General features: G+C 60.0%; 3 protein-coding genes across 3 annotated transcripts; 1 reads left to right on the top strand and 2 right to left on the bottom strand.

Moving 5' to 3' along the window:
- Positions 1-224: 224 nt before the first annotated feature.
- Positions 225-4,300, top strand: GGTG_01006 (hypothetical protein). Its single transcript, XM_009218762.1, has 3 exons — positions 225-1,159; positions 1,245-1,616; positions 1,728-4,300. The coding sequence occupies exons 1-3, from the start codon at positions 387-389 to the stop codon at positions 4,039-4,041; spliced, it is 3,459 nt and encodes a 1,152-aa protein (XP_009217026.1). The 5' UTR covers positions 225-386; the 3' UTR covers positions 4,042-4,300.
- On the bottom strand, positions 4,235-10,388 carry GGTG_01005 (hypothetical protein). Its single transcript, XM_009218761.1, has 3 exons — positions 9,652-10,388; positions 5,632-9,509; positions 4,235-5,560 (listed from the first exon to the last, which is right to left on the bottom strand). The coding sequence occupies exons 1-3, from the start codon at positions 9,723-9,725 to the stop codon at positions 5,517-5,519; spliced, it is 3,996 nt and encodes a 1,331-aa protein (XP_009217025.1). The 5' UTR covers positions 9,726-10,388; the 3' UTR covers positions 4,235-5,516.
- A 445-nt stretch (positions 10,389-10,833) lies between these two features.
- On the bottom strand, positions 10,834-14,071 carry GGTG_01004 (protein phosphatase 2C). Its single transcript, XM_009218760.1, has 2 exons — positions 11,970-14,071; positions 10,834-11,827 (listed from the first exon to the last, which is right to left on the bottom strand). Exons 1-2 carry the CDS (start codon positions 13,266-13,268, stop codon positions 11,402-11,404), a joined length of 1,725 nt encoding a protein of 574 aa, XP_009217024.1. The 5' UTR covers positions 13,269-14,071; the 3' UTR covers positions 10,834-11,401.
- Between the last annotated feature and the right edge of the window lie 208 nt (positions 14,072-14,279).

Raw genomic sequence — 14,279 nt, 5'->3', positions numbered from 1 at the left:
CTTTGGTAATGGATTCGCGGAGGTTCCTGTCCTCAAGTTGTATGTCGTAAGCCTTGGATACTTTCAGCGGCGTGGAAGAAGGTCACTGCATTTGTTCGTGGGGGAACACATATGGGGGGTCCCAATACGGGGGGTCTTCCAGCTGAGCGTGCCCAGGCAAGCAGGGTGGCAGCCCGGATGCCATGGAGTCAAGTCTCTCCACTTGCTGGCAGCCGAAAGTTGGGCCGAGACCCCACCGCCACCCCTCGCAAAGCGAACGCTTCTTCGCAACGGTCCGCCCGAATAAACCGTCGCAAACCGAGGCTGGCGACTCGCCTCGTCGGCACTTTTTGAATCGCGCTGTTCGTCCCGCTGGCGATTGAGCCGCCTGTCCAGGCTCTGCACCCATGGCCCAGTACGCCGGCGAAGCCGCGCGCGGCCCTGACCATGCCGACCGCTCCCCCAACCCACCCACCGCGCGTCCCGCGGCTGACTCTCCGCGTCCCGCCTCGGCCTCGGCATCGCCCTCCCCAGCAGCCCCCAGCGCCGCCGCCCGCCAGCGGCAGTCACCACTGCAGCCGCCGCCTCTGCCCCCTCCCTCGGCCCTCTCTTCGGCATCGTCGGCGGCCACGGTGCCCACCGCTGCGGCGTCGCAGCTGCCCCAACACCGACGCGTCTACCAGGCCTGCATCCCGTGCCGTCGGCGCAAGGTGCGCTGCGATCTTGGCAGTGTCGACAACCCCCATGATCCCCCCTGCGTGCGCTGTCGCCGCGAGAGCAAGGAATGCTTTTTCAGCGCTACCCGCCGCAAGCGCAAGGCCGACGATGAGACGCTGTCGGGAGCTGAGGACGACTACGTGGTCCGCAACGGCCGCAAGCGCCGCGCCGCGGCCTCGCCACCGCCACTAGACCACAGGCTCTACTCGGATGCACCGCTTACCCCTGGCGGCTCGCATGGCCGCTCCCAGCCGCTACCCAGACCCCGTAGCGACTCTCTGCCGGCCATCGACCGCGGTAGCAGCGGCCTGGGCCGCTCCTCAACAGAACGCGGGTTCGTCGGCAGCCCGGCTGACGAGCCCAACACGCCACTGGAAAACCTAGAGGCGCGGTCCGTTATGCGACGCGAGGTGTATGGACCTCACGACGCGCTCGATCTGCTGTACAAGGCCGCAACCGACAGGTGTGTTTACTCTGCCGAGTCTGCCCCGCGGGACGAGCAACCGAAGCTAACCATGTGACCTCGATTTACGAAACAATACAAGTAGCCCGCACAGGCATGGCGATGCGGGCATGGACATGCGCCCCCAGAGGGCCGGGCCACCGCCCTCGGTGAGCTTCCTAGTTCCCCAGCCGGAATCGGGTCGCTCTGCCACGGCGCGCAGCCAATCCAGGCTTCACGAGGACAATGACGACGGCGACCAGTCGCACTTGCGTGATCAGCATCGCCGGCGTCGCTCCAAGCAGGCAGCACGCCGGGCCGACGGCGAGACTACCGAGCCCATCGACCCGCAGCTGACGGCCAAGCGCGACTCGGGCAGCGACCCCGGCTACGCCGAGGCGCTCAAGGCATGGGCGCGGTTTCGTTTCGTACGGGCCGGCTGGTTTACGGCCCAGGAGGCTGTCGACTACATCGACTAGTGAGTATCCATCACCCAAGTCACATCCGGCTCTCTGGAGGTGCATCGTGCGTTTTTCGATTTTCTACTAACCTCCGCCGCGACTGCCAACTTCCGCCATCTGCGTCACAGCTACTATAAATATCTCTCCCCCTTGACGCCCATATCGCCGCCGACCTTTAGCAACGCAGCCGCCCACCTGACGCTGCTGACGGAGGAGCCAATCCTGACGGTGGCGCTGCTGACCATCGCGTCGCGCTACCGCCGGATGCCGGGCACGGGCGGGCACTGTCGCTCGCACGCGATCCACGAGCAGTTGTGGACCTATCTCCGCGGCATGATCGAGCGAGTCGTGTGGGGGCAGGAGGCCTTTGGCGGTGGCTTCTGCGGCTCCGGGGGCCCCGGGCCCCTGGACGAGAGCCAGACGTCTAGCACAGCGCCCTGGAGGGGGCTTCGCAAGGGCAGCCTGCGCACGCTGGGCACCATCGAGTCGCTTATGATCCTGACTGAGTGGCACCCACGGGCACTGCACTTCCCGCCGGCCGAGGCCATCGACGAGTTGCTGCTGCCATCTGTCTACGATGGGGTGGGAGGCCTGGCGGACCCGGCGACAGAACCCGACGCCTCGGCGGGAGTGGGGGTGGGAGCAGGCGGTCGGCCGGCGGCAGGCGTGGGCGGCAAGCGTATCGAGAGCTGGCTTGAGCCTGCGTGGCGCAGCGATCGTATGTGCTGGATGCTGCTGAGCACGGCTATGGGCCTCGCGTATGAGCTGGGCGTGTTCGACGACATCGATGAGCTGCTGGCGGCCGGGGCCATCACGCGGCCCGAGTATGAGGAAGAGACGTACCGGCTGCGGGCGCACCGCATCAAGCGGCTGCTGCTCATATACCTGAGCCAGCTGGCCGGGCGGCTCGGCTGGACCAATATGGTGCCCGAAAACCTGCGCAAGTCGGACCCCGTGGTGGCGGCGCGGCGGCGGCCAGCGTCGGTCGAGGGCGTCGCCACGCCCGGCACCAGCCTGTCCTCGCTCTCGGGCGGCTTCAACTACATACCAGACCTGGAGCTAGACGACCAGATCATCCACTGCTGGGCGGGCATCAGCAACGCCATGTTCGTCGGCAACGAGAAGCTCTTCCGCTCGCGCAAGCACACGACCGACATCATCCAGAGCGGCCGCTACATAGCCCTGCTCCAGGAGTTCCAGCCCATGCTGGGCGACTGGTGGCGCCAGTTTGAGCGCTTCCGCCTGCCGCCCTACATTCGTCATATCTTGACCATCGAGTACGAGTACGTGCGCATTTACGTCAACTCGTTATCGCTACAGGCCGTTGTCGAGCGCTGCACCAACCACGCCGGCCAAGCAACCACAGCCGGCGCCGAGCAGCTGTCGCCCCAGACCCAGAACTACTTTGGAAAGCTTCCTCTCGGCAGCCTCGGCGGCTTCGGCGTCGCCGACCAGGAGTACGTCAAGGAGGTGGTGGACGGCAGCCGCAATCTGCTGCGCACCGTGGTCGACGGCCTCCTGCCCAACGACTACCTGAAGCACGCACCCGTCCGCACCTACTTCCGCATCATCAGCGGCGCCATGTTCCTGCTCAAGACCTTCGCCCTTGGTGCCCCGCGCTCAGACGTAGAGCTATCCATCGGGCTGATGGACCGCACCGTCGACGCCCTGCGCAACTGCGTCGTCGACGACGTGCACCTGGGGAAGCGTTTTGCCGATCTTCTCGAGTCCCTGACGAGCCGTCTGCGCAATAGGTTTATCCACGCCCCGGCCACCGGGCCCGGAGGCAGCGCTCAGCCGGCCTCGGGTGCTTCGTCGGCCGCTCGCCCTAGCCCGCAGCCGCAGCAGTCACATGCTCACGGCACAGACCATAATGTTGCCGGCGCGGCCGCATCGACTGCCGCCAACGACCAGTGGCGTCACCACGTGGGCCCGGACGGCGCGGCCTCGGAGCAATGGCTGCGGCCCAACGGTTCAGGGACACTAGCATCGCTCTCCACGGCGGCGGCAGCGGCAGCAGCAGCAGCGACCGGGCTCGGATCGGCTGGCGCAGGAGGACCCGGCGCTGGAGCCGGACCTGGAACAGCAGCCCCGGCTGAACGGTGCGGGACGCCCGTGAATATATCAGCAACACCCTTTGAATTTAGCACTGGAAGCCTCTACCCGAGCGGATCCGCCTTTGGCGGGCCGTCTACGCCGGCAGCGAGCGCCGGCATCGAGCACCATCATGGCAGTATGCCCGACAACCTATTCGGCGACCCGTCCGAATGGAATAACTCGAGCAATGAAATGTGGTACCTCCCAACCGGACCTGCATTTTTCCAGAACATGGGAGACTCGGCCGTTGCCATGACCGCCGAGGGTGTTAATGTGGGCGGCATCGATCTGTTGGAGTACATGGCTATGGATCAGTTCCCAGCCGCCGAAGGGAGCGGCTACTAGTGAAGCCCGAGTTGCCATTAGCGTGTTTTTCGGCCCGCGCCCAGTTTCTTTTTCCCTTTTTCCACACGTCTCTCCATCTCTACCTAATTTGATATATACGATACCCACGAATGAAGGGTGGGAAAACCTGTGACACGAACTTTGCGCCTGGGCGTATGTGTGTGTGTGTGCGTGTGTGTGCAAGTGATTTGTATATGGTGATGATATCAATTGCACCCTATTGAACGTTTTCACGTCATAGGCTGTGGTGCTTTCCGTCTTGATTATGTGGCAGGATGATAAAGGGCCACACTGCTATGGCTATTTCACTATCCTACGCCCTAGAGGTCATGAGACACATGAAGGCTACGAATCAACGCCCCGGGTGAGCAGATATGTCCCCTCCTTCATCGGTTAAACGTTGGATCAGAAATGAACGTCAATAACCAGAAACGGGGGGCCTGATCGTGGAAAGTAAAACGAGGGTAGAAAAAAAAAAAGAAGACTCGATTCTAATTTTCTGGCACTAAATTACCAAACTAACAAATCCACCCTTGCCAACGAGACAAATGCTCACGAAGTAATGGTGCCTGACAATAGCGCCTGGTGATTATCGCTCAGCGTGGGGCCAACGGAAAGGTGAGTTGGAAAAGGTTGGAATTGTTGGGATCAGGCGATAAGGGGGGGGATACAAAGGAAATCAACAAGTCAAGTGATGACCCGAAAATAAAATAAGACGGGGCAGGGGGGAGAAAAAAAAAGACAAGAAAAGGGGGAAAATTAGAAGACTGAGACTACGTATTGCGTAGACTTGGTCGTGGGGGTATGTGTTTGTCGTGCGAACGGGGGAACGATATATGGATGTGCCCGGCGTAAGCATCTGATTTGAAATAGATGCTGCAGTTTCAGAGAAACTGCAACGCGCGAGGAGAGTGCACATAAGACAGTTGGCGAGAGGAGGAACCCCAGCAGGAAAGGGAAGGTCGGTTGAGGGTGGGGGCATTTGTAGTTAAAATAAGAAACCGCCGAGGAAAGAAAAACAAGACCTTCTCCAAGCTACGTTGTGGGTATCTTGGCTGTTTACTGAAAGACAAAGGGAATTGAGGGATAGAACCGGCAAGAGTGGGTTAAATAGTCAAGGGTGAATGGAGATGGAGAGGTGCTTCGAAGGAAATGGGACAGAACATGGCAGCAGCGGCGCGCCCAGGGTCTCATATAGGCCTTGTCTTGATACACAACAATAGCCAGGGAATTTTGAGAGCGAGAGAAACGGGGCATGAGGAGGCACAGCGAAAGGGAAGCAAAGGTGCAGCGGTGAGGGGACGAATGGAAAGAGGGATACAGGGAGAAATGGGATTGAGGGTTTGGAGAAGTTCATGAGAAGTGTGTGGGAGGTGACTAAATAGAAAACATGAGAAAAGTTAGAGAAAAAAAAGATGGGGAAAAGCCAGAACTAGCATTCACACATTGCAGCGTTCCTGGGGTGGTTGGCGGTCCTACTGCCCGAACGTCGTGTGGTTCTGGTGGGCCACTTGAAGCTCTAGATGTGAGCAGTCAATGGTTAGCATTGATCATAAACAGCAGGCATATCGGGGAACGGGGCAGACAAACCCTGGAGAGCGGTGACCTGACCGGCGCGGTCCTCGCACGCGATCTGCAGGCTTGAACCATCCACAAAGTCCAAGCAGACACTGTTGGGTAGTTCTTGCTGCTCCATCTCAGGAGCGTAAGGGGCTTTAAACTCGCTGAGGTGGTAGCGTTTGGTGACGATGGAGCCAGCGGCCGCGGCTGTCTGTCCTGCGCTGAGGACCAGGAATCCCTGTGAGTCGAGACACATGGCCCGGCGCTTCCAGAGAAGATTGTCTGGGAACTGGACATTAACGTCGCCCATATCGGCCACGACGACGGGCTGCTTCTGCTGCTGGGCGGCTCCGGCCATGGCGCGGGCTGCCTCGGCGTCGAAGGTCTCCTCGGTGACGGTGGGAGATCTGGTCTGTGTCACCACCTTGCGGCTGGAGCTCAAGGAATTCGAGAGACGCCTGATGAAGCGGCTGGCCCGACTCTTGCCGTTCTTCTTCTGACTATCGTTGCCCCCTATCCGGCCCATGGATTCGTCGCCTGAGCCGCTCGTATCGGTCGTGCGAGTGGGCGAGAGGAGCGGTGTTGCGACGCCGTCACGGTCCTTGCTTATCGAAGAGCGACGACTAGAGGTGCTGAGTCGGCGTGGGAAGACCGAGTTGCGGTGTGTCGACGGGGGACGGGAGGGCGACCTAGATGGACTGACAGCCCCAGGCCCAAGACTCAGATTGTCGGTCGATGGCGACATGGCGTCCCATACCGAGTTGCGGCGATCCTTGATAAAGTCTTTGACAATTGTCAGGGACGACCGGCGACGTGGACTGTCTTCGGTCGTGGCTTCAGACTCGCCGTTGTTGTTGGAGTCCACGGCCGCTCCATCATTATCCTCGGCCGACTGGGATCTGCGCTGGTCCCGCGAAAGCCTGCGCTGAAGGATGGTAGTCTTGCGCGGCTCTGTGGCCACGTCGAGCATTCCACCCGACGGGCTTGTGGTGGGTCGGCGATGATCGACCACGAGGGACGACTGCTTGAGATCCAAAGAAGCGGGCTCTCCGGTGTCGGCCCGCGGGAGCTCTGCGGCCTTTTGGAGGGACTGCAGGGGATCTCGCACGATTCGAGCCGTCACCTGAATCGACTCTGGTCGGCCTCGGGGTACGCTCCCGCCCTCAAAAACCGAAAGCCTGCTCGAGATGGATCCCGATCGTTCGCGCAGGCCCCCCGCGGCTGCTACCAAGGCCTCTCGGTCTTGGGCCTGTGGCGCCGATGGCGTGTGCTTCTCAACACGCAGAGAGCTGGCTCGCTCGGCAACTAACGGGGATCTCGATGGTTCCCGCACGCTGGTCGGCCGCACCGAAAAGAAGGCCGACTGCGGCCGTTCTGGGACGTTGCTCGGGGTCGCAAGTCCCCCGGAAGACGAAGAGAGCTTCTCCAGCGCCTTGATGCGCTGTGATATGCTGCTGCCCACGCCCAACTTCTTGGCCGCCACACTGCCCGACACGGACGCCACCGACGAGGACGACCCAGGTCGCTGCTGCGCCACCCTCTGTAGAAACGCCGGCCCCGAAGACGCTGCCCTGTTACCCGGTGGCTGCAGCGGCGGTGCGTCGCTAACACCCGCTGACTGTCCATTGGACATGGGGTTTGACACGGCGCGGGCCGCGTGGCGGGCCGGCGCCACGGCTGCACCGGGCCCGTCAGAACCAGATACATCCAACACGGGGCTCGAGCTGCCATCATTGCAGACGCCGCCACCTGGCGGGGGAAAGACAGGCGTGACGGGGGATTTGGACATGAGCGTTGACCTAGCTTCGGGTAGGGTTACCGAGTGCATTTCCTGTACCGGCTCCTCGCCGATAGTAGCCCCTACCGTAGATGTCACGCCTACTGTAAGCCCGATCTGGATAGGCTCAACGCCAGCCGCCGGCAGGAGCCCTGGTCGCTTTGTTTCAAGGTCTGCCTGGGCCGTGTCTGCCTCTGGACCTGTGTCAGGCCCAGGCTGGTCGCCAGTCGATGTTCTGTCGGCCAGTACGCTGACTCTGGTGCTCTCCGCAGTGACCCTGAGTTGTTGGTCCTCTTGTGGCATGCCTGAGAAATCGTATGTTGGCGTCCTCAGCAGCGGCGCTTCCAGGGTCCCTGGCGGCGCGCAAGGGACGTGCTCGCTTTCAGCATTCCCGACAGCGTCTGCTGTGTCCCCAAGAATGCCCCTGGTAGCACTTGTGGAAGCCTCGGAATGTGTCCCACTCAAATCCGGACAACGCACGTCCGTGGTATCCAGCATTGCTAGAGTCATCTCTTCAGCCTGCGTCGGTTGTTGCGGCCCCGTGCTCGTGGTATCACCATCTGCGGTTTCTGGAGTCGCGGTTCTAGGACGCTCGTCTCCAGAGTTGGTTGTTGAATCGGCGACGCCGCCCTTGGACTCCAACGCCGTTTCGTCGGTGGACCCGGACACAGAAGAGGCTTTGGTCGAGTTACCGATCTCGGAAGACGCGACCAGAGGAGACGGAGGATGCGAATCTGTCTGCGCATCTACCGATGATCGGTCAGGGAGTAGCAGGGAGGAACTTTCATCCGGCGTCTCGTCCCTGGAGCTTTGCAGTGTCTGATCCTCGCCGGCGACTGCCCCTGTCTCCCCCAAGTCCTTCCCTTCTTCGGCTGCCCGGCCTTGTTGAGGACATTCGGTAAAGCTGGGTAGCTCATCAACGTCGTCGTCCATGTGCGGCGGCGCGGCGTCCGACTTTTCGGCTGCCGTTGAGCCATCGTCGACACTTTCCGCCGGACCAGTCAAGGCCATGAGCGCCTCCTGCTCCTTCTTTTTCTTTTCTCTAAGCTGCATCGCCTTCATGAGCCGCGACTTCTCGGGGCTCATCATGCTGGGCCCTGTGGGGCCTGGTTTGCCCGCGGAAGAGGGCACTGCCTTGTTGCCAGAACTGGCGATCGTCGATCTCCCACCACTGGTGCGCGGCCTGGGGGGTGGTGTGTTGTTGGTGTCTGGGGAAGGGAGATGCTCCATCGAGGCAAGCTCCCCACCTTGTAGAGACGAGATAGGGGGCGTCTCCTCCGTCGGGTCGTCCAGGTCATCAGTGTCCACATGCTCTTCGTCAGCGTCTTGCGGTCTGTCCTTCTTGCCCGTTTTGGACATCATCTTGAAACCAACAGGTATTGTCGACACGGGCCTGAAGGTGCTCCCGGCAGCGGTTCGAGGCCGGCCGCTCGTATCGAGGGAAGGTCGTGGGCCGAGCTTCACTTTGGGCCTAGCTGAGAAGGGAGACGAAGAATATCCCGAGTAGTCGGACCGGCCAGCCTGGAAGGAGCCGCTTCCACTGGCATCGAGCGACTTGGCAGGTGACGCAGGGCGTGGCACGCCCACAAAAGCGGGTGGTTCGGCCGCTCCAGAGAACTGTGACGCCTCAGGCGATGTGGCGAGTGATGGGTCCAGAGCCACGGGGGGTTCTGCGGGCGAGCTGGGCCGGTCATCCCCGCCAGCAGCGCCAACTGACTGCCGCTTTGTCGCCCGCTGTTCCTCTTCCTCCTCCTCCGCGATCTCCATCAGGCGCCGGCGGCGGAGCGAGCTAGTGGATGAGGACATTGATCCGGACGCTGTGTGGAGCGAGCAAGCGGCAGACAAACGTGTGTCCTTCAACTCCTTTGCCGTGGCAATCTCGAACACGGTGTCATGGGGCGAGAAGCGTTCACACACCGAATCCAGGTGTACGCTAACTCGGGCTTGAACCAGTCGAGAGCAATTGTCCGGGAGGTACTTGACGATGACGTTCCGTCGACGATAACGCAGAAAGCCGTAAAGGGGCGACGGCTCCTCGTATTGGGCGATGGCGTTCCGGATCTCGACTATGCCCCCACTGCCCATGCCGAGGAGCTCGACGGCATCGCGGCCGGAGTATTGTAGGATGAACCTGTGTAGCAGACAATGTCTATCGCGTCAGCTCGAAAGACCAACAAAAAAATAAGGGCAAGCAGGGCGGATAGCAAAGTGACCCAAGAAAAAGGACTGGAGTGTGATGGATCAAAGCCAAGTATGGCCTTGGGTATACGCACCATCCTCCTGGCTCAGCGGCAGCAGCGTCGTGGGCTTCCTTGAGTTCGGGTGCGTCCAGTCCATTCAGCGACATCTCCTCGAAGCGTGGCGCCCTGTCCTGTATGGCTTGGTTCGGAGGCGGCGAGATTGCACGTTGGTGCAAGCGCGGAGGCGTGGTTGAATGGCAGCGAGTGAGGCCAGGCCAAGGAAGCCGGCTAACTTCCTGTCTGGCGATTCAGCGCCCCTTCAGGCGGTGCTTCCACGAGCCTGCTCCGGTGCTGTAGATCTCTGCTGTGTTTCGGCGTTTCTCGGCCCTTGTTCCCTTCCTCTTCCCATATCTTCGGCGTCCAACCTCGGTTCGTTACCGTTCTCGGTTCCGGCCCGGGTTACGGATCGCCGTCACGGGTGGCTCGACTGAGGCGCGGCAGCAATGGCCATCTGCGCTCGATGTGTGTGAGGTGAGGTTGCTGCGACAAATTGAATTGGGAAGCTGGGCGTGTGTTCTTTATTTGACGTGTGATTCGGCTGCGTTGCTTTTTGGCTGGTCGGTACTTGGGCTCTCCCTCTCTCCCTGTCTCTCCTTTATCGATTCAGCAAGAGCCGGTCCACTTGGGGGGAATCCACGGCGTAAACGGCCTTGTCGAAAGAAATGACCCCTAGCTAAGTGATTCCAGTGGGCAGGCCGGTTTGATATTAGCTGCAAGGTTACCCCATTTACTGTGGGCTTTCCAGAAAACTGCTTTCCCATTCTCTGGTTGGCTGGGCCAGCCCCTGAGAGAAAATGTCAATGCGTCTAGACGCGTGCATGCATGCGCCTCTAGATGTGGGCAAACAAACCTGCCCTTTCTGTCCTTGGGGCTTGGAACCGCCATCTGATTGCTCCTGGTGCTGCTCGCGCCGTTGGCCGCACACAACCTCGCACAGGGACCATGTCGTTCGTCCCATGGCTGAACATCCACCTGATTGCAGCACCCTCCCTCCCTCCCTCCCTGAATACATACAGCCTTGGGTCCTTGGGTCCTCGCGCCTCTAAAAGAAGGCCACGCATACTAGTAAGCCAACCCTCCGATCCTCAGTGCACTCTGGCACGAAGGAGTGCACATACCGGGTAGCCCCATCCAATACGGGTATCATGGTACAAAGGGTCCACCACCATGACACATTCCCGCGCCGTTAGCGCACACGCATCTCGGTATCAACCTCTACGCAGGTACCTCACATTAAACCCTGAATGTGAGTGCGCGGAATGCAATCCACTGTCCGGAGCGAGATGGTTTCTGACCCATTACTATTGGGTGCAGCAAGCGCGCGGATCGGGTTTATCGAACGATAACTGGTCTCCATAGCTGTGTCTTGCATGTGCTCTTGTAGTCCCCTTCCTCCAGTCTGTCAGCAAGGCCGCCTGCACAACCCATCTGTCTCTAAGCCTCCCGTCTCAGCCATCAACATTCTTATGCAGGCATCACTCCGCCCACCACTAACCCCAATCTGCTGGCAAAGCGGCCCGCGACACATCAGATTGCAATTGCCACCACCACCCCGATAGTTCCCTAGGTATCCCTCCACATATATGTATGCGCGCGCGCGTATTCCCTTCAATTATCTCACACCTCGCAGATCAGCTGGGTGTCCATGGACTGGGCATGCGGGCGCGATTGCGGTTGCCCTCTTGATCGACTTCTATAGCAGTGATGATGCCGGTTCAGCCCGGACTCTGAGTATAGGATGTCCATCTAGTGATGCAAGATCTGGGGCCGAGTCTATGTCAAATCAGGCTCGGTCTTTAGAAGACTCTACCGGCCCCGCCTCACTGGGCGGCATGTCGGATTGATCCGCGACTGCCAAGGGCTCCTCGCTGATCGACGGAATAGCATCATGACCTCGCGGGGCGTTACTGCTGGGAGAAACGCCGACTCCCGGGACGCCATTGTCCGTCATCTTCTGCTTCGCTACATTCACGATTCGATCGGCCTCGCTTGGTTTTCCTCCAGTATCGCCCTCTGTGGTATCGAGGGGCTCGTTGGCCGCCTGTCCGTCCACCACAGCCTGCTTGTCGAATCGCACAATCATGCAGGAAAGGTTGTCTGTGCTGAAGCGGGCAAGTGCATGGTTGACCAGCAATTTGGAGGCGGCGGCTGGGTCCTGTATGTTCCTGACTTGATCGACAGCTTCTTGGTCGTCGCAGACGTCCCATAGCTATAAGGCGCGTCAGCTATTGTCGCATGCATGCATGGGGAAGAACAGACAAAGGAAAAAGAAGAGCGGGAGAAGGACGGAAAGGGCCGGGGATCGACTGGGGCAGCCCCGTGGGGCAAAGATTTAAAAAGGACGGACATACTCCATCGCAAGCAATGATGATGAACTCGTCCAGATCGGGTTGGATGACCGTCTCGGTCGTATAAGGGTGGCCCGTCACGAGGTCCTTCATGTACGTATCGCCCAAAGCTCTGGTTACTGCCAGGACCCCATTGACGCGATTATTGAGTATCAAGCCTCCGGCGTTGGTGATGCGTTTTCCTTCGTTCTCGTCACTACCCTTGTGATCATAGGACAACCGCAGCGCCTTACCCGATCGGCAGAGGATGATACGAGCATCGCCCACGTTCGCCGTATAGAGCACGCGCTGTCTCGACACGGGTACCTTGGCCCGCACATCCGGGGGGCGGGGCCCAGCCGCTTCCTCAGGCTTCGAGTTGTCCTCGAGAGCCTTTGCGGCACCAACAGGCTGCGACCCCGTGGCAGATTGGCTGCTCGGAACTCGGTCCTCCCAGCGCAAGACGGCTATGGCGGCAGTGCAGCCGCTGTTCTTGACGGGCAGCTTTTCTAGTTGCGTATCCACAGTCGTGAACGTCTGGTCGAGAAGCTCTGGGATGGGTACGTTGGGGTTTTTCCTGATTGTTTCTTCCAAAATCAAGTGCAGCTTCTTCCCGCACCAGTCTGCAGCAAAGGTTCCCGCATGCCCGTCAAAGATGGCGAAATACCCATTGTCCGTCTCCGCCGCTTCCTGGCCCGACGCTCCGGCGGTTGGGGGGCTGGCGCCACCATCGCCCGTCGATACGCCGGACGATGGTGTGTGGAGGAAATTGTAGAGAAACGCGTGGGTGTCCTCCATGGTTCGTCGGCATTTTTTGTTGCGGTCTTCCCACACGCCGACACGGAAGGTAGACCGGGGCCCAGGCAGGGATTCGCCCGCAGAGTTGTTATGCTGGCCCTGCGGTACAGCAAGGGCAGGGTCTTGCTTTCCTAGCTTTTGGAGCGGTGTCTGGCTCGCCGAGTTGGCACCGGAGGATGCGCGCCCACCACCTTGGGCAAAGTTCAGTGTATTCTTGGCGCTCGCAAGAAGGCTGCTGGCCTTGCTACTGACACCACTGCTTCGGCGCTTCTTCTGCTCGGCGGCGCCGACAGAGGCTGGCGGGCTTCCATTCCCACTCCTTTTTTCGCCGCTGGTAGGTAGGGTGGCAGCGCCCGATGTTGCGTCCGCATCTTCGGGTGAAGGGGATTTGTTGCCGCTGGCTCCTCCAGGGGACAAGCTAGATGGTGACGTCTTTGTGATGGTGTCCGTGGCGCCTGTGCCGCCGAGGTTATTCGTGGCGATCGAACCGTCGGCTTTGGATGAGGCAGAACCGCCGCCAAACATCCTATTGAGCAGGCCTCCTTGAGAGGAGAGACTGCGTCGCTTGTTCCCTGCCAGGTTGCTTGCTATTCGGGTTCGCTCGAGGATGGCTGTGGATGACAGGATGGCCTCGCAGGTTGGCGAGGGGAGGAAGGGAAAAGAAATGGGGAAGGAGGAATGCTATGGCGCCTTTGGGGAGGCTTTGAGTGATGATGCTCCACCGAGGGTGCTGTATGGAATTGAGCAAGGCAACCGCAAAGTTGCGCCTCGACACTTCTGGGTCAAATGCAAGCGCGGGGTAGACCCAACGTAATGCACCGGTTGCAAAAATGGGTCGGGAAGGGTATTTTCCACCAGACCACCTGGGACTCTTGACTGTTGGTGGTCGCGGATGCGGATTACTCGGGATGGTGACTGCGGGTGAGTGGTGGTGTCTTTGGAGGACAGCCAGGTTTGGGCTGATTGCAGGTTTCTAGGCCCAGGCGACAGCCGCGCGCGACTGTGGGCCCGCCCGTCTTAAGAGGTGTGCGGGGATCAGGGGATTAAGTAAGTCTGGGAAGTGCAAGACGTAGTGGTTGGTTGGTTGGGCCACTACCCCAGTGGGCACAAGATCGAGGGGCGGCGTCGCGGTCGTTAAATTTCAGGTTGTGGTTGGGGTCTGCTGATCGTACGCAGAATCCCGCCTGCACAATGCAGGAAAATGAGTGATAAAAGAATTGAGAAGTCGCAGGCTTGAGCAAAGATACGGCCGGCAATGAACTACTGGTATATGTTTACCAAGGCTCGAGAATGCAGGCAGGCGTTGTGAGAAACGCTGCCAAAAACACAAATAAACACAGCTGGCTTGGGGGATATGGGGTCAGTGCGGGGTCTGGTGACGAACATGTGTGAAATGCACGGGGTCATGTCTCCAGCTGTCACCCAGCAAGCCGGCAGAGCTCTCATGCAACTTGGTTCCCTGTTCCCCTGTTCCCCTCTATTTTCCCGCTCACATTAAAATTAAAAGACACATATTATATGAAGACCACCGACAAC

Source organism: Gaeumannomyces tritici, assembly GCF_000145635.1.
Source record: "Gaeumannomyces tritici R3-111a-1 unplaced genomic scaffold supercont2.1, whole genome shotgun sequence".
Taxonomy (NCBI): Eukaryota; Fungi; Ascomycota; class Sordariomycetes; order Magnaporthales; family Magnaporthaceae; genus Gaeumannomyces; species Gaeumannomyces tritici.
The sequence above is the reverse complement of the archived record's forward strand: the minus strand, read 5'-3'. Positions and strand labels throughout refer to the sequence as shown.

Bases quoted from the DNA above. Each gene is read 5' to 3' on its own strand.
- GGTG_01006 (XM_009218762.1), top strand. From the start codon at position 387: ATGGCCCAGTACGCCGGCGAAGCCGCGCGCGGCCCTGACCATGCCGAC. The intron at 1,160-1,244 runs GTGTGTTTACTC...CAATACAAGTAG, and splicing joins TACAAGGCCGCAACCGACAG to CCCGCACAGGCATGGCGATG. The intron at 1,617-1,727 runs GTGAGTATCCAT...TCTGCGTCACAG, and splicing joins GCTGTCGACTACATCGACTA to CTACTATAAATATCTCTCCC.
- GGTG_01005 (XM_009218761.1), bottom strand. From the start codon at position 9,725: ATGTCGCTGAATGGACTGGACGCACCCGAACTCAAGGAAGCCCACGAC. The intron at 9,510-9,651 runs GTGCGTATACCC...TCTGCTACACAG, and splicing joins GCCGCTGAGCCAGGAGGATG to GTTCATCCTACAATACTCCG. The intron at 5,561-5,631 runs GTTTGTCTGCCC...GCTCACATCTAG, and splicing joins TCAGGTCACCGCTCTCCAGG to AGCTTCAAGTGGCCCACCAG.
- GGTG_01004 (XM_009218760.1), bottom strand. From the start codon at position 13,268: ATGTTTGGCGGCGGTTCTGCCTCATCCAAAGCCGACGGTTCGATCGCC. The intron at 11,828-11,969 runs GTATGTCCGTCC...CGCGCCTTATAG, and splicing joins TCATCATTGCTTGCGATGGA to CTATGGGACGTCTGCGACGA.